General features: G+C 42.6%; 1 protein-coding gene across 1 annotated transcript; it reads left to right on the top strand.

Annotated features, from left to right (window-relative positions):
• The first annotated feature begins 4,956 nt into the window (after positions 1-4,956).
• Positions 4,957-21,682, top strand: FAM241A (family with sequence similarity 241 member A). The gene is made up of 2 exons (XM_066548993.1): positions 4,957-5,069; positions 17,962-21,682. Exons 1-2 carry the CDS (start codon positions 4,968-4,970, stop codon positions 18,205-18,207), a joined length of 348 nt encoding a protein of 115 aa, XP_066405090.1. The 5' UTR covers positions 4,957-4,967; the 3' UTR covers positions 18,208-21,682.
• The last annotated feature ends 1,549 nt before the right edge of the window (positions 21,683-23,231 follow it).

Genomic DNA, 23,231 nt, shown 5'->3' with positions numbered 1-23,231 from the left:
GCAGAATTTATTTGAAATGTTTAAAAAAATTACACTGGCAAATGCATTAGAAAAGGTACTACAGAAAACCACCCTGCAATGCCTAGGAGTGCTCCAGGTGACCTTTTGTAATAGAACTTCTCTGTTACTGTTTTGCTTCTGCCTTTCTGAGCCCCTGTATATGAGCCCATGTATATTTTGCTTTGACCCTTAAATGAGATTTCATGATACATATCAACTGTTGGAGAAAGATATTGCTAATGTGAAGTGATCTTCAGTGTCCTTTTATCATTATACATGGAAGAAAAAGGAACCAAATTAATTGTTTCATTTCATTTTTATTCAGTATCCTTTAATATATTTTCATGTTTTGAATTCCAATTTCTTCCAGTTCACTTTGTATCCGGTGCTGAAAAAGCCCTTTCTTGTATTTCTTAATATTCTTGAAGGATCTAAGGAAATTACAAAATTTAACAGCTTTACTTCAAAAATCCATGTAAGAGCTGCAATGACCATCATAAGCTGCATGGTCATACTGGACAAATTGTCTGAGAGTTTAGAGAATTTACTTATATTAACATCTGGAATATAAAGTAGATAAAACCCATCAGAGAGTTTGAAATGTTCCATTCATCAGTAAATCCATTATACTGTATAAAACTACATTGACCTTTTACCAGTTATGACAAAAGTTTCCATTAACCGAGCTTTAAAGAACCTCTGTTTTTTCCAAGCCTTTTAATATTTAGATGAACTCTGGAGATTGAAAAGATTTGGATTAAACTGTGCAGTCAGCAATCTGAGTGAATCTCATACTGAAGTCAGTTACATCTGTTGGATGCATATAAAGAGGGAAAAAAAGTTTTGGTTGTTTTTATTTCATTTTTTTTCTCTGAAGTTCTTCCTTCTTATTAAAGGAAGTTAGCTGAGTTGCCACTGATAGGAAGTGCCAGATAGCAAGCTGGTGAGAACTCCAGACATCCACTATATCTAATTCCTGTTCCTTCTGAGTCTCCACAAGAATGAGTTTTGTGTTGGGAATAGCTCCAAAGGCTTGGTCTGGAGCAGATGCAGGCACACAGGCTTGTGTCTGTTGAATTGGCTGGTTTATAGTGCCTGATTTTAGGCTGATGGTGGCTGTTTGTGCCAGCTTTCTACCAAGTGGGAGAGAGGACACGCAGTGCCTGCTCTGGTATAAGACCTTTACACACAGTGCTAATCCATCAAAAATGTTTGACCTGTTTGAAGCAGGAAGGAGTCTGTGTGCTACATGGCAATGTCCTTTTCCATCTGGAATTAAATGGCCAAAACCTGGTTTTGTTGTATGGTCAAACCACAGCCTGCACTTCGGCAGGCTACAGCTTTGCATGCATGCCCTTAGGCAGGTAGCTGGGATGGGCAAGTCCTGTGGGCAGGAGCAGCTGATGTCACTAGAGAGGGGGCTCACTGCCCTGGCCATGACAGCAGCCTAAGAAGACATGACTGAATGCCACGGGCATGAAAATAAAAGTCAGGGTGAATGGGATACATTTCCCTGGGCAACAAGACCAACAGAAGCACCCTGTGTGACTCAGCTGCATGTGATCCCTGTGGTAGCACACCTTCCTCTGCTGCAGTATTTAAAATACTGCTCTCATTACCCAACTGCACCCGGGATCAGGAAGTCTCTGAACCTCAGACCACTGGAAGCCACAAGAATACTCTCAAGAAGTATCACTGCAGCATCTGTTACCCTCTCCTCACCACCTACTTGGCTTTGGTCAGAGCCAAATAGAGGAGTTTAGTCCCACTCATTCCAGCTGTGTCTGTGTTTGCAGCCTAGAGTGGTGTTTCAGCAAGGCCAGAGGGCTCAGCCTCTCCTGCCTCTCAGCAAAGCTGCAGCATTCAGTCTTCCTCCAGCTGCAAGCACCTGTTTCTCACAAAACCCCTTTAATTACAGATTTTTAGCATGAGCTTCTGACTCTCCTTAGTGGCCCACAAATAATGGAGTTATGCAAGGTGAGCTCTCTTTATTCCTTGGGAGATATTTTTTCTGTACACGCATTTACAAATCAATGAGACGTTGCCCCATGCAAAACAATTATTTCAATTATTTTGCAGAATCTGCCCTTTAGCTTCCACCTCTGCTTGGATTTTTGTGGGTTTGGTTTTTTTTGGCACATTGCTTTTTTGCCTATCACTTAAATTACACTGAGATTTATCCTTGCATTTTCTAGAAGTATCACTACTGGGAGAAGGCACTGTCAGAAGATCAGCCATGTCCAGAAGGCTTTGGGGAATTCCCCTCAGTGATCTTGAAAGGAAAGTTGCTAAGTTATGGGAATCTCTTCTGATGACAGATCCTTCAGCTTGTGATTAGATCCTTATGAAGCTACCAGACACTTCCAAACGTCAGGAAAAAATCCAAATCAAATTTCAGTAAGACAAAGGAGAAACAATCAGAGCAGTTTGCAGCAGCTCAGCTACATTCACAGACCCAGGCACTGGTGCACAGAGCACATGAAGCCTCAGAAAGTTCACCTTGAGAAGAGCTAAAGGTTGCCATGAGAGCATTTGCTATGAAGGGGAATGGGTTTCTTTAAGGTTAGCAAAGTTGCACAGGTTGTAATGGTGAATGCATCCTAAGAGATCTCAGTGAGGGCTTCTGAGTCCCTGTTCTTTCCCTGAGCACTGGATCCCAGAATTGCCTTCACATGAGGAGAGTGCCAGGAAGCCTGAGGCAGTTCCACTGCACTGAGTTGCTCAATGTGAAGAAGCAGTCAAAGGCTGCCAACTGCAGTAGGAAGGAGTGTGGCTTTTTAAGAAATATGACAAACTTTCCTTCACTACAGAATTAATGGAAGAATCTTTGTCTACGGGGAGATAACATCAAACCAGTGGGACTGCAGATATGTGAGGAAAAAAGAGCAGCACCAAGCTAGCCAACATGTTTTAGTACTCCTGGCAGGATGGTCACTGCTCCCCAGGAGGAAGTGAGGTCAGAGGCTGTGCTGTGAAGAACAGTGGTGGCTTCAGCATAAACTTTTCCTAAAACATTTCTAATGCGTGTTTTTGTGATACACAACCCAGCAAAGGTTTATGGATGTAAATGTACTGAAAGGCTCACTGAAATAGACACCTAATCTATGCTTAAATTAAGACTTTTTTTCCAGAGGGCTTTTACAGAATGTCGGTACTATGTGTGACACTTCATTTCTTCACAAATCACCCACAGAGCAGAGAACCTCGGGGATGTTTTACTACACTGCTGCTGAGCAGTCATATTGTGCACAGAGATGTATCACCACAGTGCCTGGTGGTGTAGTCCATAGGATTTTTTCTCATGTCCAGGAATTTTGCATGCCAGCAGGACTGCAATAGTTTATGGTCACTGTCTAAACAGTGTGATATTTCTTCAAGCTTCTCTCTGTTCCTAAGAAAAAATACTAACAAATGGGTCATGGATGGAAACTCTGGTCAAGCAGTGAGTCAGGCCTTCAGGGAAAACTGCTTTTGGCCACCCTGCACCTTGGGGAGAAGATTGGGCCAGTTGTTCCATCAGGATGAGGAGCCACAGCCGAGCAGGGTGGGCAGAGCCGTGACCCCTTCCCCCAGTGCTCAGTCCCAGCTGTCTCGCCATGTTGGCCCTCAGCCCCTGCAGCCAGACTGAGGGGCCTGGCAAGTGCAGTGGTCTGTGTATTGCCCGCCACTTATGAAGAACCTTTGCTTGTAGCCTGAAGGTGTCACAGCACACTGAGTGGTTTTTGCGATGGTTTTAGGTGTGCTACAAACAGCTACTGCTGTTTATTGCCCAACAGTAATGACAGGAAAAGCAAACAGCAGGTAGAATTTGCTCCAAATGACAGTGGGATCCAACCCAGCCACCGGAAAGCCATATAATATTAATCCAGATGTCTGATTTCCTCTGAATCCCGCTGTTAACACAACCTGTTAGCACCTCCACTAATTGCTTATGGAACGAAAACTGAGCCAAGGAGACCTGCCACCAATAGTGCATGAACTGGATGAGGAGAAAAGATGCATAAGGATGACAACAGTGATCCCACCACATCCAGGGAATGCCACACATTGAAATCTGTGGTTCACTTTCAGACTCTGTCCTTCCTGTACTGGGATGGACAGCATGGATAAGGCGTGCAGGGCTGCAGGAGTGAGGCCTCTCTGCAGAGGGAGGGTGGTGCTCAAAGCGGGAGCCAGGCACACCCTGTGCAGAGGCATTTCATTAGCAGAGCATCGGAGAATCCCTTGGAAAAGAAGACCACTGAGTCTGTTAACCCAGCACTGCCAAGCTCACCTCTGAACCATGTTGCCGAGTGCCACATTACACATCTTTTAATACCTCCAGGTATGGTGGTTTCACCCAGGCACCCTGTTCCAACACTTGACCAACCTTTCAGTGAAGAATTTTTTCCTAAAATCCAGTCTAAACCTTCCCTGGCATTGTCTATACACTAAGTCTTATTTTCGGGGTCTGCTGTTGCGTTTCCTTCTTCCTGGTGTGTATTAGTTCCTTTTAAAGAACAGAAGACACGATCCAAGCAGCTTCGGAAGAGCGAGGCCAATGTTTCCTCTTTCCCGAGGGAGGAACAGCGAATGCCACATCTCACACTTCCAAGAGCAGCCGTTCCTCCCCAGGGACACACCGACGAGGAATGGTGCTAAAATTAACGCTTTATTAACACCTGGCACTTCCTGCTTTGAACAAAAGCTTTAGAAATCGGCTGCTCGGGATGGTTTATTTTTCGCTCCAACGAGCAGCGAGCGCCCGCCCAGCCCGAGGCGGGAGCCGGCAGCTGGAGGTTCCCCGCCCCGGGCCCCCCATCCCCGCCGCGGGGCCGCTGCCAGGGGCCGCCCCCCGCTCCCGCGGCGCCGCCCTCCCTCCGTTCCTCCCTCCGTGCCGCCGCTCCCCCGGACCCCGTGACGGCCCCGTCCCGCCCCGGCAGGCGGGAGCGCGGGCAGCGCTGGGTCCCGCTCGGCGCGGAGCAGCCATGGGCTCGGCGGCGCAGCTCCCGCCGCCAGCGCCGCTCGGGGAATGCGAGCGGGAAGCGGGGGCGGCGGCCGCCCGGCACCGGCGGCGCCCGGAGGAGCAGGTGGGTGCCCGCCCGTGAGGGGTCTGGGAGGGCGGGCCGCGGCTCCGGGGCTGCCCCCGCCGCCGGGCGGCAACAGAAAAGCAGCCACGCTTCTGATTCCTCTCCCGTGGCGTTCCCGGTACAGCCCACCCGTGCGAGCCGCTCCCGGGTAACGCTCCATTGCGGCGGGGCTTATGCAACCTGCGTGGGGCTGCCCACGCCTGGTGCTGGGGTGTCCCGCCTGTGGGCCCGCCTGAGCCTCGTTCTTCCCTCCGGGACGCTTAGTCCGCCTGGGGAAAAATGGGAGCAGATGTACGAGGGTAGTCCCGGCACGGCATCCACATGGATCTCCTGGAAATAACCAGGGTGCTCTTGCCATCCCCGGAATTCCCCCCAGTAGTTCAGCTCTTGTGTGCGTTCACTTGAGTATTTTAAGCTTTTAGTCTCTATATTACTTAGGAGACGTAATGTACTGTAATTGGAGGAAAACACCAACTCTTTTTTTTTTTTTTTGTCTGCTTCAGGATTTATTTTTTTTATGGCATGGAAGTGGGCATTTTGCTTAGGAGCCGTTTTCCTATTGTTAGCTGTAAACTGCCTTTCCAGGCACTCTTTTGTTTTGTAGACAGCATCGTCCCGGTGTTTAGACAAAGGCAGCGCTCTTAATGCACCTTTATTGATGTTTCATTTAAAGGAAAAAGGAACACAGCCTTTTTCATGCTCAATAGTAGAATGCAGTGATCAGCTCTGAAATATACTAGCGCTCATGATTGCACAGGGGCAAACAGAGCTGCGGGAGCGCATCCATAAGTAATTTCCGAATGGTTTTGATTGCATTAATCATTTTTGTTGAAAATTCTTATAAGATGCTCTTCAGTTAACCATAAATGAGCCATGTCACAGCTGAGATCGTTTAATACTGGAAAGTGTCTGGTAGTACTTGCCTGACATGACATCTAGAAGCGGGCCGCTTTCAAAGATTCTGGTACTTGAGAATTCACTTAGCCACATTTACGCCACGTTTACGTAAGTCAGAGCATCTTCTTGCCCCTTTCTCTAGAAAAATGGGGCAGAGCAGAGCACATGCCCGAATGTAGGGTAAGGACAAATGCACTCAGGGAGGCTCAGAGTTCTTGCTCAGTCCATAAGCCCTCCTGCAGGATGTCACAGGAGGCAAGCAAGGAATATTTGCTGGTTCTGGTTGCTCTCCTTCCTTGAAAGAGAGGTTAAAAAGTTGCATCAGATCATCTCATGCATTACTGTGTTCAAACTAGTTGTAATTCCTCGCCATGGAGCTTTTCCCTTCAGTTTACAGCTGCTTCTTAGCGACGGGTGTGTTGTGGTTTCAAGGGGTGGTGCAGGCTGAAGAGCTGCCTTCAGTGGTGCCTAAACACATTTTCAAATGAAACTGGTAAATGTACTTGGTGGCCACAGCCACACTTGGCTGACAAATTCTCTTTCCACTTTTCTCAAGCACAGGTAGTGATCCTGGACCTTTTTGACAAGTTGGGGTGTAGCAATACGAGAATAGAGATTTTAAATATGCCACAAGGAAGAAGGAGAAAATCCTTCCTGATTCTTGGATATGTTTCACTGTCATAGCACAGAGTAGTTTTTCTGCATACTGAGGTGCAGTCAGCTGGGGAAATAATAAAGTAGATTTGGAAATAAGAATTATCACTTGCCTATATTTAATATACAGAGAGAATTAAAATATTGGATAAAGTATCAGTAAAAATAATTGGATAAATATTTTATTTTTATGTGTAGGGAAGACATAAGGACACAGGGAGCTGGTGGTACCTACACTTGCTGCAAACTTTGACAGAAAGTCCCAGATTCTTTTGTTCAAGAGAAGAACAAAGTTTTAGCTTGATTTGGAGGGGCTCCTGTGTCACCAAGCCTTGTAACTCTCTGTACCTTTTTTGCTCTCTTGAGTGTGTTCAGTTTTCTCTCAAAATAATCCTTTTCGCCCCCCTTTTTTTGCTCTCATGGAGGAATTGTTGCTGACCTCTGCTGTTCCAGCGGGCAGGGATCCTGTTTCCAGGCTAGGTTCTTACTGGAATCTCTGGTGGAGGCCCAGCGCTGTGGCTGTGTTTGCTGAGGGTGTTTGCACTGCCAACACAGGCTCTGGTCCTCAACCTGTGTTTTCCTGTTCCGTGCCTCTCCTGAGCTATGAATGCGTGCGCCACTTTAGTCATATGTGCCATGCAAAAGGAAGGAGTCAAAGTCTGCTTTGCTGTTGGTATAAATGCTTATTTCTCTCATCAGGTGTGAAGTGAAGCCTGCATGATAGAAAATCCTTTGGCCTTTTTTGAGAGGGACTTTTAGGTGAGGATCTGGTGCTTCAAACCTGGGTGTGATTTGGTTTTTCCCATTTCCTGCAAAATAAACACAGTTTGTGTAAGATCATACCTTGTAACAGAAAACTAAAAGAATACCTTCCTGACAAGCAGGACCTAAGTAATAATGAGTACACTCTTTAATTTTTTTTTTTAAGAAAGAACACCCTGTAGGAAATAAATCAATTAATGCCAAACCCTCTGGCTTTAATTTTTTATTGAAGCTTGTTATTGTGTCAGTGCAGGCATGCTTAATGAAATTACTGACAGGTACATTTTTGTATAGATGCTTACATATCTGTACATTCTGAATGGATGGATAGGTAACTAAATTTTAGACATAGCCTTTGAAATTCATTATTGCAATAGACTGCAGAATTACCTACTTCTGTGATTAGATTTGAAAGCTGAACTGGATGATAATTTGATTTGTGTACTTTGTAGGTCTGCATGCAAAGCTAATTACACCTATTTTAGTCTTCAAAGCACTGCAGGACCTTGGTAGTTTCTTCCACCTCTCCTGTATTGCAGTGCTGGGGTTCAGATAGTTCTAAGTGAAAGCACCCAAAGATTCAGCTGCTCCTGAAGCCATGTGAGTAGGTTGCTGCTTTGCCCCTCAAGATCACATTTTTTTCCTAACTGTTGATAGCTATTAGTCAGACACATCAATTGTCCTGTATTTTCAACATCACTAGAGATAAGGACCTCAAACCTTCTTCTCTAACCCACTTCCTAAAATAGGTTAGCCACTGTCACATTACTGCATTGTAATCTCATCAACACCTGTAAATTAAACTATTAAATAAGAATAGAAAAGCGTGAGTGTGTATTAATAAAAGTTGATGCAGAAGTCCTGTGTTTGCATCGCCTGCATCCTGCACATGCCCTACAGCAGGGCACGAGGTGGTATCAGTGGGATGCACAGCCCCTGTCTGTCTAGAGGGACTTTGGAGCCACGCTCTGTGTGACAGCGGAGCTCCTTCTGTACTGAGAGCTGTGGGCAGTTCTGTGTCTGGGCAAGAGTGGGGTTTAGTTCCTTGTAATCAAAGTTGAAGGCAATAAAAAAATTCCCAGTTGCTTCAATGAGGCCAGGATTTCCACACTGGTTTAAGATACACAGAATCCACAGTGCTGTTCAAGTGTAAAGCCAAGGCTTCTAGAAAAAGTTTAAGTGCAGAGTTAATACGTGATACGTGTATTTACAAGTAGATTTATTAGCGTAGACTATCACCTTTTCATTAACCTGAGTTTGTAAGCCTTTGGGATGTTTTATTATTAGTTTGAACAGTGTTTTATGGCTGTACATGGAGTATTTTATCTTCTAATTGATGGCTTCAGATTAAGAGGTGCTGTTACAAAAGGGCTTCGAGAATTGAGAATTTTGTTGAGGAGGTATGGGTGTCTCAACTAAGTTCAAGCCCTGAACTTTTTGAATATCTTTACAGTATCACTAGTATTTCTCCAGAATTAGGAGGATGAGTAGAAACAGAACTAGAGAATAATATCAACAGACCTGTGGTATGCCTTGTGTAAAATCTTCATCTTCCACTGTTGGGTGGTTGTGTGCTGTGTTGCTCAGAATGGCATAATTTCATAAGTCAGTAATGATCAAGAATTATCTAAAGTACACTTGTATATGTGGAACTTGCAATGCCTAAGGCTGGAAACCTATTTCTAATTTATTCTACACTGAGATAATCTGAAAATTGTAGGTTTCTCCTGCTTACAGTTGTTGGAATTTGTTTCCAAAAGTAGTCATACTTGACAAGGAGGACTTAATCCCAAATTTGTTCTGGCTCTACAGATAAATGAACTCTGTTGCAGAGGTTTGTAACAATAAAATAATATATGATAATAACTTTCTTAAAAGCATTATTAAGTTTTCTGGGGCTTAACAGCATTTGAAGGAAAAAACCCCAACCCTTCAAACATACCTACAATAGCTAGGATAATATACTCTGTTTGAATGATGGGAAGATCCCATTTTCTTAAAGAAAAAAATTTTCTGGAGATAGTGAATAGAAATAGCCTCCCCTTAAAAGGCAGAATTAAGAGCTGTTGCTTTTCAGCAAGCCAGTGCATTTGATACCACACTGAATGTACAGGGATTGCAAACCGTTGTGCTGAGTCAAGCTGACCAGTTTTAGTAGGGGACCCTGATAAATGAAATCCAATGGAAATTAAATGTTGCAGGTGTAATGAAAAGATGGATTAGACACTGCATTTGATCTAGGCTCTATGTAAAATTGCAGTACAGATGGGATCAAGTTTCAGGGACAGTAGCAGGAGCCGGGAGTGTAAACATCATCCTGAAGTGGGAGAGTGAGGCAGTAGATCTTGACATGGGGGCAGGCAGGTTTCCTCTCCCATGGACCCTCCTGTGCCAGCTTCCTGTGTTTCACACTTTCTCATCTGGTCCTCTGATTAGTGGGGAATTTACTCGTGAAATTATGGGACATTTTTTGTGTTGATCAAGGGAAGCCTCTATTCTTTTAGAAGCTATCTCTGTTCCACCCATACACAAGTTAAAGTATCTGGAAAAGCCTTTTCATCTCTTTAACACAAAACTTCTCCTGGTATTTCAGAGTTTGTTCCAGCAACTGTTGATTCTAAACTTGAGTTGCTGTAAAAGCTGGCTGAAGGGAATCCGGTGCTGTTGCTTTTCTTATGTTGTTGCTTGTTTCTATAGAAACATCTTGTCTCAATTTTATAAATGATTTCTAGATTCTTGCTGTAAAATGAATGTTAACCCAAGCTTTGGTTTGCAATCTTCTGTTTAAACTTCCTCTAAGTATGTAACTTTTATTGATAGCTGCTATAAAGTACTTTCGGTATTAAGAATTTTTCTAGTTTTCTTGCATTTGCTTCTTTTTCCCAGAGGAAGAAGTTAAACTGAGTTTGTTGTCTTGTTTTTCATCTGGAATTGAGGGGTTTTTTTTTCCTCATTTCCAAATTGATTGATCTTTTCATAGTTAAATACCAGATTAAAATTAGCCTAGAGAAATGAAGCTGGTTGGTTGGTTGGTTGGGGTTTTTTTTTCTCCAGACAGTTGAAATTAATTTTGTTATCTTTGTAGTCTGTTGGCTCAATATGAAGATCTTTTTACTGCTTACGTTTACAAGGTTAAATACTGATTGTTAATTTTACGCTAGCTAAAGATGCAAAGGGAGACCGGTCTTTTCCTGTAGCAAAGAGGAAGAAAATGAGAGACATTGCCAAAAAATCATTTGCCCTTCTTGGGCAAATTTCACTTTCTTTTAATTAAATGTAAGATATCATTTAAGTACAAGAAAGCAGAGTGAGATCCACCTGAGATCAGGTGCCAGGTGTTACCAGTCATAAAACTGTTTTGCATATGTGGAGGAGTAGGAAACAGAAAGGCAGCACCCACCCGGCCAGTGCATCAGCAGGGCTTGTGCTGGTGCCCTGCAATGGGGTGAGGCTGTGCTTTGCACAGAGAGCAGGCCACCAGCTGGGAACCTGCTGTTGGCTGCAAATCTCCAGGGCCTGTCCATGGCAATCCACTGGGTGGTCATATGGCTGAGTACCAGCGAGATTGGATCATTCCTTTCTTCAGGACTTCCATGGTTGGCTACCCAACTATTAAATATCTGTAGCTGCACGTTGGCTGGTGTGTCCCTTTCTGCACCCAGATGAGTTGGTCTCTTATTCTGGAGGGGAGAGAACTTGTGGTTTCTTCCATCCTGGTCTCTGTCATCTGCTCACTTTCTTCTCTTTTATTGTTTTTCATTATGAGTGGTCCTGAAGTATTTTCAGTTTCAGTTTTCATCTTCTGTAAAAGATAACTCTGAGGCACTCTCTTCTGAACATTAACATCCCAACTTCGTGAAAAATACTCCTATGTTTTTGAAAGCAAGCTTGTTCTTAAAGTCATATCTCTCTGCCTTTTTTGACATTTAGGTGTCTGTGGGCTTCAGATAGCAGACACACCACCTGTTCCCTGGAGTAAAAATAACCATGACGAGTAAAATAGATAGTGAGCAGTTAAACGTTGCAGGGAAAACTTCTTACTTGGAAAAAAAAAGAAATGTTCAGAAAAAAGAGAAACGTTCAGATGGGTGTGTAAATGTGATATCCCTGCATTTCTTTATTAGAGGGTTGGGTTTTTTTTAATATCTCATTCAGAAGTCATCTCTGCATTCTTTATTACAGTGGTTTTTTGATGTCTCATTTAGATGTAATTAAACACGTGCTTGCTATGGTACTCAAAAGTGATTTTTTTTCTCTACAATGTGGAAATAATTCTCTTAAATATGCCATTCTTTTTCTTTCTTTTATAACTATACGTATGATGAATTGTGATCGGAGGCATGTCACACAATTTAGAGACACTGCTGCTTTTCTGTGTTGGAGATGAACATTGTGTATACCTTTTGTGTCTTCTCTCATTGCCTTCTTTGCCCAGCAGCACTTTTTTGACTGTAAAATCATAAGCTTTTACATGGAGAGTAGTTATTTTCCCAATTCATTGGCCTTTTTTCCTCTGTTGTTGGAGTTCAATGTTTGTCTAATGCCCTTTCAGGCAGTAGATGCAAGAAAAGAGGCAATTATAGACTTGTACTCAGCCTGGTGCTGTTGTTAAGTCTGTGGTGGGAATTTTTCAGGTTGTTTGAGCAAGAGAAGACTGTTGAGGTTTCTTCTATTCATTAGTCATGACCAAATACAAGAGCACTACTTGGTTTGCTTCAATGGATCTTGTACCTTCAGAGTGGTGGAATGGATTTATTTTTCTTAACATCCTGAATTTTCATGTGGAGCAGGTTCCTTGTGTTCATCTATTCCCTCCTTCCACAAAACAAAGGCTCTTGTGTTTTATCCAATTATTTCACTCAAGTGAAAGTCAGTTACTTGGTTGGTCTTTTCCACACACACAAAAAAATCCCAAACTAAACACAGCATCTCAAGTTTCTTAGGCTAAATGTGGAAAACTGGGGATCAAGCTGCTGCTTCAGCAGATGATATGCCTGGAAAACATAACTATACCCGTACTCCACACGGCCACATCAGGGGTGAGCTCACAGAACTGAAACTTGGGGTTACTTTAGAGCTGTTCAGTCCTCCCAGCAGAAAAAATAAATGTTAAATCTGCGCTCCCATGCTCTTTTTTATTAGAAAATAACTTCCCATGTGTGTAGGGTAGTTTTGTGCCCCTCTTGGATCCATTTGTGTTCTGCATCCTCCACAGGCTTGGCAGACTTTCTTGGTGTGATCTGCAAATGGTCAAGGGCAGGAACTGTGTGCTCTCAGCAATTTGAGGGGAAAAGACCATAAACTGGCTACATTACACTTAGGAGATGCAGACAGGGATCGGTCATAGGCCATTGAGAAGAGTTCAGTGCTAACTTTATCCTTCTCTCCCAGGGAATAGCATATGACTCACTGCTAAGATGGCTTCTTTCTGGGGGCAGGATGTTCTGATGGGATCTCATGTTTCACTGCCTGGTCAAAGCACCCTTTGATAGGAAGGGGGTAAGTAAGAAAAAGATTGTCCCATCAGGCTGGTGTGGAGCAGCCTCTGCTCGTGACATACCATGTGCTTTCCTGAGTTTAGGAAGCAGTGAGTTTCAGTGAATGCATGGAAGTTTGCCATAAGCAGGGGTAGTTAGTGGTCAGAACACAGGGAATTTTGTGTTGTGTTGATGACAAACATAACTGGAAAAGCCACAACCGGATGTTAGTTGGGTTCAGTAGGATGAGGGAGGACTTTACCTTCTTTGTTGTTTTAAAGCTAGTCAAGGAAAAGACTCAATTAAATGGGAAATTTTTTTCCAGAAGCACTTCAGGGATGAGGGAGCATCAGCTGTTCTGGAAGCAGACAGAACTTGGCTCTTAGTAGCTCCTCTGTGACCTCCTTGTAAGGTTTCATTCTGGAAAAAGGTGATTTTATGGCATCCTGCATCACATCTGTGAGGGCCTGTCATGGTTCTCCTTGAAGCATCAAAGTCCCTAAGCTATTTGACCTTAACAGAGGGGAAAACTTAGTTCCAGGTTTCAGTATAAAAGCTTTTCAGAGTTTGGATCTTCAAGTTCTGACTCACTCCCACTGCCAGTAAACAGTGGGAGACAGCAGACCATGGCTTTGCTGATGAAAATGTGCCATTTTGAACAGGGAGGGAAATTTTAAAACACCAAACATCTGAAAAGACCAGAGGAATTGATGGGAACCTGCAGGTACCAATGGGTTTGTGAAGGACATTGTGCATGCTGAGCAGTGGAGTGGGTCAGGTGCTTCCTTTTCTGTTCTGTACAATAACTCTCTTTTTTATCTTTAAATAATTTAAAATAAAAACTTAGAAACCATATACAAAATTGAGTATGGAGTGCTGCAAGCACTGGAGCCCCCAGCACAGGAAAGACATAGACCTGCTGGAATGAGTCCAGAAGAGAGCCATGAAGGGGCTTAGAGATGATGAAGATGCACCTCTCCTGTTAAGACAGGCTGAGAGAGTTGGGAGAAGCTCCCTGGAGCCAAGGCTCCAGGGCTCTATAGAAGGCTCCAGGGAGCCATTATAGCACCTTGCAGTGCCTAAAAGGAGAGAATTGGAGAGGGACTTTTTACAGGGGCATGTAGGGATAGGACAAGGGGGTATAATTTCAAACTGACAGAGGATAGATTCAGAATTCAGACTAAGTCATCCCAGTAAGTCTAAAATAAAATTACATTGATGTAAAATTAATTTAAATTACAGTAAGAAGTAATTCATTACAGTAATTTGATAAGAAACATTAGGTTAGGAAACAAATGCAATCAGCATTTCTAATACATTCTGGTTTAGACTTATTCACTTAGGAAAGCCTTGTTCTCCTTTCTCCTTCAGGAATAATATCATATGTGTATATTTGGTGAGTGTCTTTTAGCCAGTTGGAGGAAGGGGGAAAGAGGATTCTTGTCTGGGAGGCAGTGCTGCTGTTCCTGCCTTTTCAGAAGATATTTTGGGCATATATTAATCTATATCCATCCATCTAGATCTCTGGCTGCACTGCTGTTTCCCCGTCCCTCTGAATTTCTTCACTCCTGTGTTTGCAAGAGTGAGGAAAGGCAAACAAATGACTGAAGTTGAAGTGGCCCTCTCTTACATTCCCTCCTGTAGCAGATGAAGTCTGGGAGTGCCCCCTGCATGCACTTAATTACGGGGAGAAGAGCAGCTGGGAAAAGCCTGGAAAGCATGTTTTCTCTGGGGCTAGTGCAGATCAAGAAATTCCCTCTGCTCCCTCCTAATACACAATCGATTCTTAGAAGTTACGAAACCTAGGCTGCGTTCTTGAATTTTAAAATAGCAACTTTGCAACGGAAACTTCGGCTTTTACACGAGGAAGCTCTGGTTTTGCAGAGGCAAGGGGGTGAGCTGCTCAGAATGGGTACATTTCTCTCTTCACATTTTGTCTGTTATGGTAGTGTCTGCCTAGCTTCAGGCTGATTCAGCAAGATTAGTATGAAAATAGCCCTATGAAAATAGTTCAGTAAAAATTAAAGAGTCAGCTGGGAACTGTGTGTTCACTGAAGGCGGCCAATTTCTAAAATTGTTTAGAAAAGTATTTTTTTGTCGGGAAAAAAAAAGAATTTGGTTCTGAGGTTATGATTTGAGAGCTATGGTACATACATGGGGCTGCATGCCATTTTACTGTTGCCCTGAAAGTTAGTGAGAGAAATTTTAGCTGCAGTACTGAAGCTTATTTATAATTCCTTAGCAATTTGGAGTATTGTAACATTACTGGCATTTGCCCTAATCCTGTTTTAGCTACACCTCTGAAAAAAAGTATTTGTCCAGCATGTGAAATATTACACAATAGTAAAGAAAATTATGCCATCAGTGTTTTGTGACTGATCATCTGTTCTCAGCTTCACTTGCTTATTGCTGAGTTGCCTGAAGCAAGATATACTTAGCCTGAATTAACTGAAGCAGACTTTGAAGTCTTGAGAATTTCCTTGATCATTTTGAAAGGTTTTGTAACCTATTGAAAATATTTGGAAAAATAACTTGACACTTGTTCTGTAGTTAAACATACACTTGTCAGTCTCTGTGCCTGGCAGCTCCCTGTGTCTAATCGCTTTGGAATCCATGAATGGAATCCCTTGTTTGAGAAGGTGTGGGAGGGGTAATGAAAAAATAAAAAATACCTGGACAACCTAAGTGAGGTGGAATTTACTGTGTTTAGTTTGTTTAAGAGAAGGTGTGCAACTTCTTGCTGTTATTTTATCGAAGCAAGCGGGGCTACAAGTGCAATCGTGTGTCGTACAGCTCCTCCTAGCAGGAAGGGCGTAGTTGGCATGAACACGTGTGGTTAATCCTGCTTAGCCCGGTGGGAGCTGCAGGGGACCTGCAGACCTGTGCCTGCTGGCAGCCTCCTGGCCAGTGCTGCACTTGCTCTGTGGGAAGGCTTCCAGGACCTTGCTGAGTACCACTTACAAGCCAGGGGTGAAGAAGTGATGCGCATGTTTCCCCCCTCCTGGTTTCTCTGGCCATGGCTAGAAAATGTAGTGATTTCTCAGCTGTTCTCTCAGAAGTGGTCTCTGCATTGCTTGATGTGAGCTGTGCTCTGATCCTCTCCACCATCATCTGTCACATGCTCTCTCTGGTGTCTGCATGCAAGAAGCAAATAAATTTATTTTCCCTTCTCAGCACATCCCTTCTCTTTTCCCCTAGTTGTTGTGGTCAGTATACACTTAGGCTAAGAGTCTATTTGTCTCCCTGTGCTCTTTGGGAATGGAGGGAAAGAGTTCCATTGTGTTCCCAGCCCTGCCAAGTTTACAGGGGCTCACAAGGGGTCCTGCTTCTCTCAAAGAGACTGATCTTGAAACTTTGGGATTATTGATGAGTCAATGTTTCTTTGAATTAAATTGAATTAAATAAAGCACAGTTAAAGCTAATATGCTGAAGAAAATCCGGTAAGGGGGAGAAAACAACCTGGGCCTGCGAAGTTGGCTGAAAAGAGGCGAGCGTCTGTCTGTACATACCCTCCAGTACTGCAGTTCTCCCTGCTCGGGATGTTCTGTAGAAGCACAGAAGGAGTGAACAGAGTATTAGTTATGAACACATTACTATTTAGGCTTTCTGCACCTGGCCCTTTATGAGATTCAGTACTGAAGCTTAAACCAGACTCTTTATGAGTAAGCAAATTTAAAAAAGAAAAAAAAAATCCTAATACTTTCAGCTGAGGGACTGAAAAAACTTGGGGTTTTTCTTCCAGCAGCAGCTGTAGGGCTTTACCCAGAGCATTCAGCCAGCAGGTTCTGCATGGTGGCCTAAAGTCTGACCTAGAAACACAATACTGGCTTCCGTTGGTCTTTGCTGTTTTTTCCGTTGGTCTTTCTGTTGGTCTTTTCCGTATGTCTTTGCTGTATGCTGTATGCATTTTTGTTTTTCTATAAGAATGGTAACTCAATTTATTATTTGCTCTCTAATGGAAAGCCTAGCACTGTTGTGAAAAGGAATTTCTGTTTCTCTACCAAGACCAAGCCATAGAACAAGGGATGCAGAATAGCATTCATCCTTGAAGATGGAGCATGTTTGCTTTGAATCTGGGAGTAGACTAATTGCACATAGAGCTTATGGGCAATTTGTAGGACCTATTGATCAGTCAACTGAATTATTTATGAGTACCTGCTGTATGTATTTTCACTGCTGCCTAATGGAAGCATTAGAAGATTCATGTTCATCAACTTGAAAGCATGTTTGCCCTGTCATACCCAAACACAAGGCAATAAGGTTTTGTGCAAAGAATCTCTGGACACTAGGGAAGAGAGATGGGATCTCAAACTCTAATCTAGTTACAGTTTACATGGTGAAACATTCCTGTTTTCTGCACTGATATTTACCTGTGGCATCTTCATTTAAAGATGGATCTCTGCCTTCCTGTGCATTTGCTATGCCTTTTTTTATTTCACAAAAAGTCCAGAACTTGTTTCTCCTTCCCTTTGCTTTTTTATACCACCACTTTACATCTGTGCTGACCTTTCATCTGTCTTCCTTTGTCTGACTTGTATGGTTTCTTACACCAACATTGGGACAGATGTTTGTCACTTTCCTGGTGAAATGCAGTGCCCTTCTTTCAGCAGCGATTAGCAGCCCTTCAGTTCCCTGGCCTTCATTGCAAAACACTTCATAGTTCATGTTTAATAACTTGATATCATTCTTGTAGTTCTGGAGATGTTCTGGAGATAGTTCAGCCAAATCCTCTCCCTGGAATTAGAGACATCTCATTCCATTGTGGTTGCCCTGACAACCACAGGCAGGTTGCACAGACAGGTAAGATCTATGACCTGCAGGAGAGCTTCACACCTCCTCTAGAGTGGCATCTGGAGGGGGAGGGAGGCTGTCATGTATTTGTAGCACCACTTCAGATGTCCCAGGTTTGGACAAATTACATCCTTAGCATTGTACCAAGGTCACAAGTTATGTAGCATTTTCAATTTCTTGATTTAAAGAGTAGATTTATTGCATGTGTATCTTAGTTTTATGCATTCAGATAGAAACAGATGAGAGACTTGTTCAGAATCACAGTAACAAAATTGTACAACATATTTCTTCTTTTTGTCTTCTGCCTACAGGTCCACCAAGAGCAAAGGAACCACAGCATGGAACCTGTGATAGATGACTACAAAAAGATGGGAACTCTGTTTGGAGAACTAAACAAAAGCCTTATCAGAATAGGCTTCACAAGGATGTACTTTGGAGAACGGATAGTAGAACCCGTGATAATTATATTCTTCTGGGTTATGCTCTGGTTTCTTGGCCTACAAGCTCTTGGACTGGTGGCTGTTCTGTGCCTTGTCATTATTTATGTACAACAGTAAAATTTTATAGATACTGATTGGATGGCATATTTCAACACTGTCACTATGTCAGTGGATTTATGTGTTTATGTAAATGGGTGGTATATCAAAAGCTGCAGTGCTTCAAATTGCTGGACTTCCGGTGAGGGGGACTAAAATTACATTTCAAACCAAATCAGCACTGCCCTACTGCATCTTTTAGAAAGGGGAAGAAAGGAGATGTTTGTAATGTAATGGTGTGAAATATACTGTTTTCTGCGCTCTTGGGGCCTTAGCCAAAGGACTGGCTTTTCATTTTCCCTTCCACTCTCCCCATGATCTTGCTTTGTATAGTGAAAATTTCATGTCTGGTTTTAAGAGGACACTTGTGTGTCCTCTTGTGCTCTGTTTCACTGCTGAGAGGGCTCATGTGCTGTTTGTTCCCTGAATCTGCATAATTTGTTAGTGTTTTGCTGAAAAGCTAAATCTGTGCAAGGGAGATTTGGTAACAAACCTGCATTTGTAAGATGAGTACAATTTCCAGACACAAAAGCAACTTTGGGTAAGGTAGTTTATAGTAAGCTCTCCCCCAGGAAACAAGCTGTAGCAGCAAAATGCCCTTATACTAATGTTAGTGACATCAGACAAGACTTCAGCTGTTGTTCAGGAGGAATTGCAATCCTACATTGGCCAAGCAGTCTAGTGTAGCACTGCGTTGTTTTTTGGAAATGTACTCAGCTCCTGCTGCTATTTTTCTTTCTTTATTTTTCGTACTTGCTCTTTCCCCCAGCCCTCCTTCTTAAGATAAATATTTGGATAATTCATGGAGTTTGTAGGTAGTTCCAGCTGCAGTGTTGGACACTTGCCATTCCAGAAAGCATGAATGTTGTCTGCTTCCTCTGGGTGGTGTGACAAGTGGCTGAACAACCAGATACCAGACCAGATCTCGCAATGCTTCCCACGTTTGCTGCAGTGTGGGCCCACACAAGCTAAAGTTTTGTGCACCTAAGCCAACTCGACCTGTTTCCTCATGCAAGGCAAGAATGGAGTTGAAACCAGGTGGTCATTTTATTTAGTAGTCTTAACTGGTTCCTTTCCATACTAGGCAGCAAAAATGCCTACCTACAGGTATATGTCACACACAGCCTAGAGAATAGGTTATATAGATTCAGGAGTGGGTGCAAAATTCACTCCCCTCCCCAGCAGCCACTTCAGGGGTGTGCTGGGTATATCCAAGTTCTCTTCTTTTTCTGAAGAGAAACAGAAAAATGGGACAGAATCTTTACTGCTTATACTTTACTACTGCTGCTAAATAGGCTACCAGTTTAATATTTGTTGTACATTACTCTTAGCAAGAAACTTAATTGCAAAAATGATTTCACCTGTGGTAGAGTGAAATTACATATTTGCTTGAAGAGATGTAATAGGAGATGTGAAATTTACAGAAAATTACTCAACCTTTTGCAGTGACTTTTTCCTAAATGTTTTTACAACAATAAATTAGTTGAAGATGTTGTCTTATTCAAAGACTTTTAAAGTTTAGGGAGGGTTCTCTATAGTCCCATTCCTGCAGCTGGATTCTCAAGTCCAGCTTTTTGCATGGATCATTTGTCTGTTAGGCTATTTCCAGGACTCCTGGCCCCAGTTCTTATAGACTTTCCTGTTAGGAAAATAATTGTTATTTAGGGCAGTGAACATGAAAGCCCAGCTCCTCTAGAGTCTTTTGTACTGAAATGCCATCTCTAGATGTGTCTCTGTGCTTTTCTAATGAGCAAGTAGTATCCTTCTGTGGAGGCAGGTCACCTCTCTGGATCTTCAGATGACCCTGCATGTGGATTCAGGAGGCTCTGCTGAAGCAGCAGGACTGCAGGACTGAGGCCCAGCTGTGTAGTTAGATGGCAACCTGTGTTGATTGGCACCTGATTAAATAGTTCTGCTGGTGGCAGGGAAATCTTGGACAGCAAGTACAGGCTGAACTCAGAGCCAGGAGCTCTGTACTCAGAAGTGCCTAGGGGTAAGCTTTGGGTTTGTTTCAAGTCCCCTATAAGGAGAACATCTGTTTACATCTTTGCAGATTTGTATAGCTAGAATGATGGAGTTATGTGTATTCTCCTCCTGTATAAGGGCTGTATTACAAAAGCATCCTGTTGTTAAAAGTAAAAAAAAAAAAAATCCTTTCTTTCTTCCCACAATCCAGTTACTGTACAGAGGATCTCATCTAATTCTCTTCATCCTGTAGGAAGAAGTGTATCTGTGCTACCCTCGTTGCTGTAGTTCTGTTGTGTAAAGGTGCTGTGCTGTGAGATGGCATGTGGTATTTCCTTGAAGTGGTGATTGGGCTCTGTACATAAGGAAGGGGGAACACTGAACCACGGGTGTGACCAGCAGCCTCAGTGAGGACATTGTTGATATGCATGTGACCTTTCAGTGTGAGCAGAGCTGTGACTGTTGCACTCATGAATTCAGTTCAGTTGCTTGTTCAATGTTCATGTTTGTGTACGTGTACTCTGGGGAAAGGTAGGGTAGCTTTGGGGCTGATATTGTGTTTAGTGGATGTCTTAGGTGGTTTTTCTTATGGATAACTATGTCTTGTCCTTTACAGAAGTTTTACCTTTTTAACAACCTGAAAAAACAGTGCTAGTGGTGTAAGGTTGGCTTGAAAATGGGAAAAGAAGAATGCATTGCATGGATAATCCCCCTCTCCTGTTTGGTTTCATACATTCCCTTGTATATAACAATTTGTACTGAAATGTCTGTCCTAAATTTTGTGCTATTACTGTACTATCCCCTTCTCGTTTGCAGGGAAGGCAGGAGGAACTAAGGAAAAGGGGGAACTGGGATAGAATCAGACATAAAGAGTGGAAAGTGGAATGTGGTGAAACGGTGCAAATGTGCGTCCAAAGAAATCTGATCATAAATGTGTGCCAAAAATGGGGGGGAAATGGGTGAACAGTCCTTGCTTGTGTTCTTTATTCCATCCAGAAGGCAAAGGAAGCACCAAATGTTCAAAGGATGTCCCTAGCTAAAAAAGCAAGAGGTTAATTTTTGAAAAGAAAAAAAAGCCAATTTCACAGTTGTCTATATAGTAAAAATTGATAATGTTATTTATGCTGTTACATACTATTATTATTATTGATAGAACTAAAAGCACCTTTATGCATCTGTGTGTAGGACTGTATGAAAGAATTGTCCCTCAAATCTCTGTTAAACCACAACAAACAATATAATTCCTGTTGGCCAGTGTTTTACACATTACAAGCGTTTTACATAGCCTCCATTTTTTAAGGGATGGACTCTTCAGTGCTGTTTCATGCCTGCCAAATGCATAAATGGTTGAAAGAGTGTCTACAGAGAAGCTCTGCAGGAGAATCTTGGAGAACCCTGTTGGCGCTGAAACATCATCGCATCAAAGCTGTCCTTATAAAAAGGAAAAATCTTATTTCTTAAAATCTCTGTATTGAATGAAACCTATGGGAAGCACTTTGTTACTCTTTCTAATAAAAAATATTTCCATCAATGAGATCTGTGAATTCTTTGTGGTGTTCAGAGTTACTTGGGTCCTTTCAAAATGTCATGGTAGGCCCAGATAAAATAGGGCAGTGTTCAGATATCCACTGAAATCAGTTAACTTGCAGCTGGTGGAGGAAAAACTGCAGTACAAGAGCTGAATAGATTGCATCAGGTCTCTGTGGTCGTATGCAGCAAGTTATGCTAAACTAGAAGAAAATAAATATTAGAGCTAGATGTTGACAAATAATGGTAACGTTATGGTATGAAGTAGCTTTTATTTCACAGCATATCTATTTTGTATTCAGAGCAATCTCTGAAGGAAACCAGATGTAATCAGGGGTGTGAAAAATCCTTTGAAGTGACAATTGCTGTGCCACAGAAAGGTTTGGGTGTTTTCATTTGGTTTTTTTTTTAGATACGCATAGAACATTATGTGGTTCAAAACAAATCTACTTCAAGCTGTTGTTTTGGTTTGCTTCTGCAGGTCAGAAAGGTGTTCATTCTGCCACATCCAGCAGACACTTCAGTGTATCTGTGTTGCTCAGGATGCTCAGTGAGTTGAAGAGTTTATGTTTTTTTTTAAAGTAGCAAAATTGAATTTTGGTCCTTTGAACTGTTATTGAATGTGCACAAAAGAAACAAGGTTCATTCTTGAATAAATTCAAGCCTTCAGGTTTTATTTCAGTGAAAGTATCTTTGTCAGGCCTTTTATAGGGTGCATACAAATTCAGAACAGCCTGGCTTTGGCTCGGATTCTTTCCATCCTGGGTTTTACTCTAGGATTTAGGAACTTCTTAGCCTCTCCCCTCTGCCAGAACTGACAGCTTTATCTGCTTTGTCCATTCCTCCTTTAACTCTGGCATTTCCTTCTCTAGGGGTGTTCACTTTGAACAGTCTTTCTCTGTGCCAAAGGTTCAGGCTGTTTCATCATTCAGTCTTATTTAAAGCCACCTAGACAGAAAATCCATTTTCAGATTGGTGTTTTGTTTGTTTTACTGTGTGCCTGCTTAGCACCAGAGGGGAAAAAATAGAGGATTTTCAAAAACTGTGTGCATGCTGGTCAGTCACTTCTTTTTTACAGTGCTTTTCTGCTGGTTTAGGTGATGGTTACCAAAGTGTGATTTGCATTCACCAAAGAGAGCATTGCAGGTGTGGAGGGTAAGGAGCTGTTGGGAGGCTGGCACCAGGATTTTGAGAACAGGCAGGTCAAGCAAGCAGCACGTGGCTTAGGGTTGTTTCAAGCTTATACAGGCAGGTGGACTTGTAGCTTCTCTTAACTCCTGCCAGTGCCTTGGTTGCTTCCAGGAAAATGAAAAAAAATTCATGAATGAATGCAAATTCTCTGAATGCATATAAAATCATCAGTGTTCCTTCTGCTGAAGGAATCTCACTCTGAAGAAAACTGAGCTTTCACCAGCTCTGTTTTTCACAGAGGAACCAAAGGGAATGGGAAAGGGGAATCGGACTAATAATAGTGAGTTTTAACTTGCATGCAAGCTTCTGGTGTTTTCAAATTCTGATATTTTCCTATCCAGATAATATTTATGTCTTGTGTG

Source organism: Molothrus aeneus, chromosome 4, assembly GCF_037042795.1.
Source record: "Molothrus aeneus isolate 106 chromosome 4, BPBGC_Maene_1.0, whole genome shotgun sequence".
Lineage (NCBI taxonomy): Eukaryota > Metazoa > Chordata > Aves > Passeriformes > Icteridae > Molothrus > Molothrus aeneus.
Note: the sequence above shows the minus strand (reverse complement) of the source record. Positions and strands in the feature narration are given on the sequence as shown.

What these genes read in the sequence shown, in the direction of transcription:
- FAM241A (XM_066548993.1), top strand. Translation starts at nt 4,968, where the DNA reads ATGGGCTCGGCGGCGCAGCTCCCGCCGCCAGCGCCGCTCGGGGAATGC. An exon ending in GGCGGCGCCCGGAGGAGCAG is followed by an intron (nt 5,070 to 17,961) that starts GTGGGTGCCCGC and finishes TTCTGCCTACAG; the next exon opens with GTCCACCAAGAGCAAAGGAA.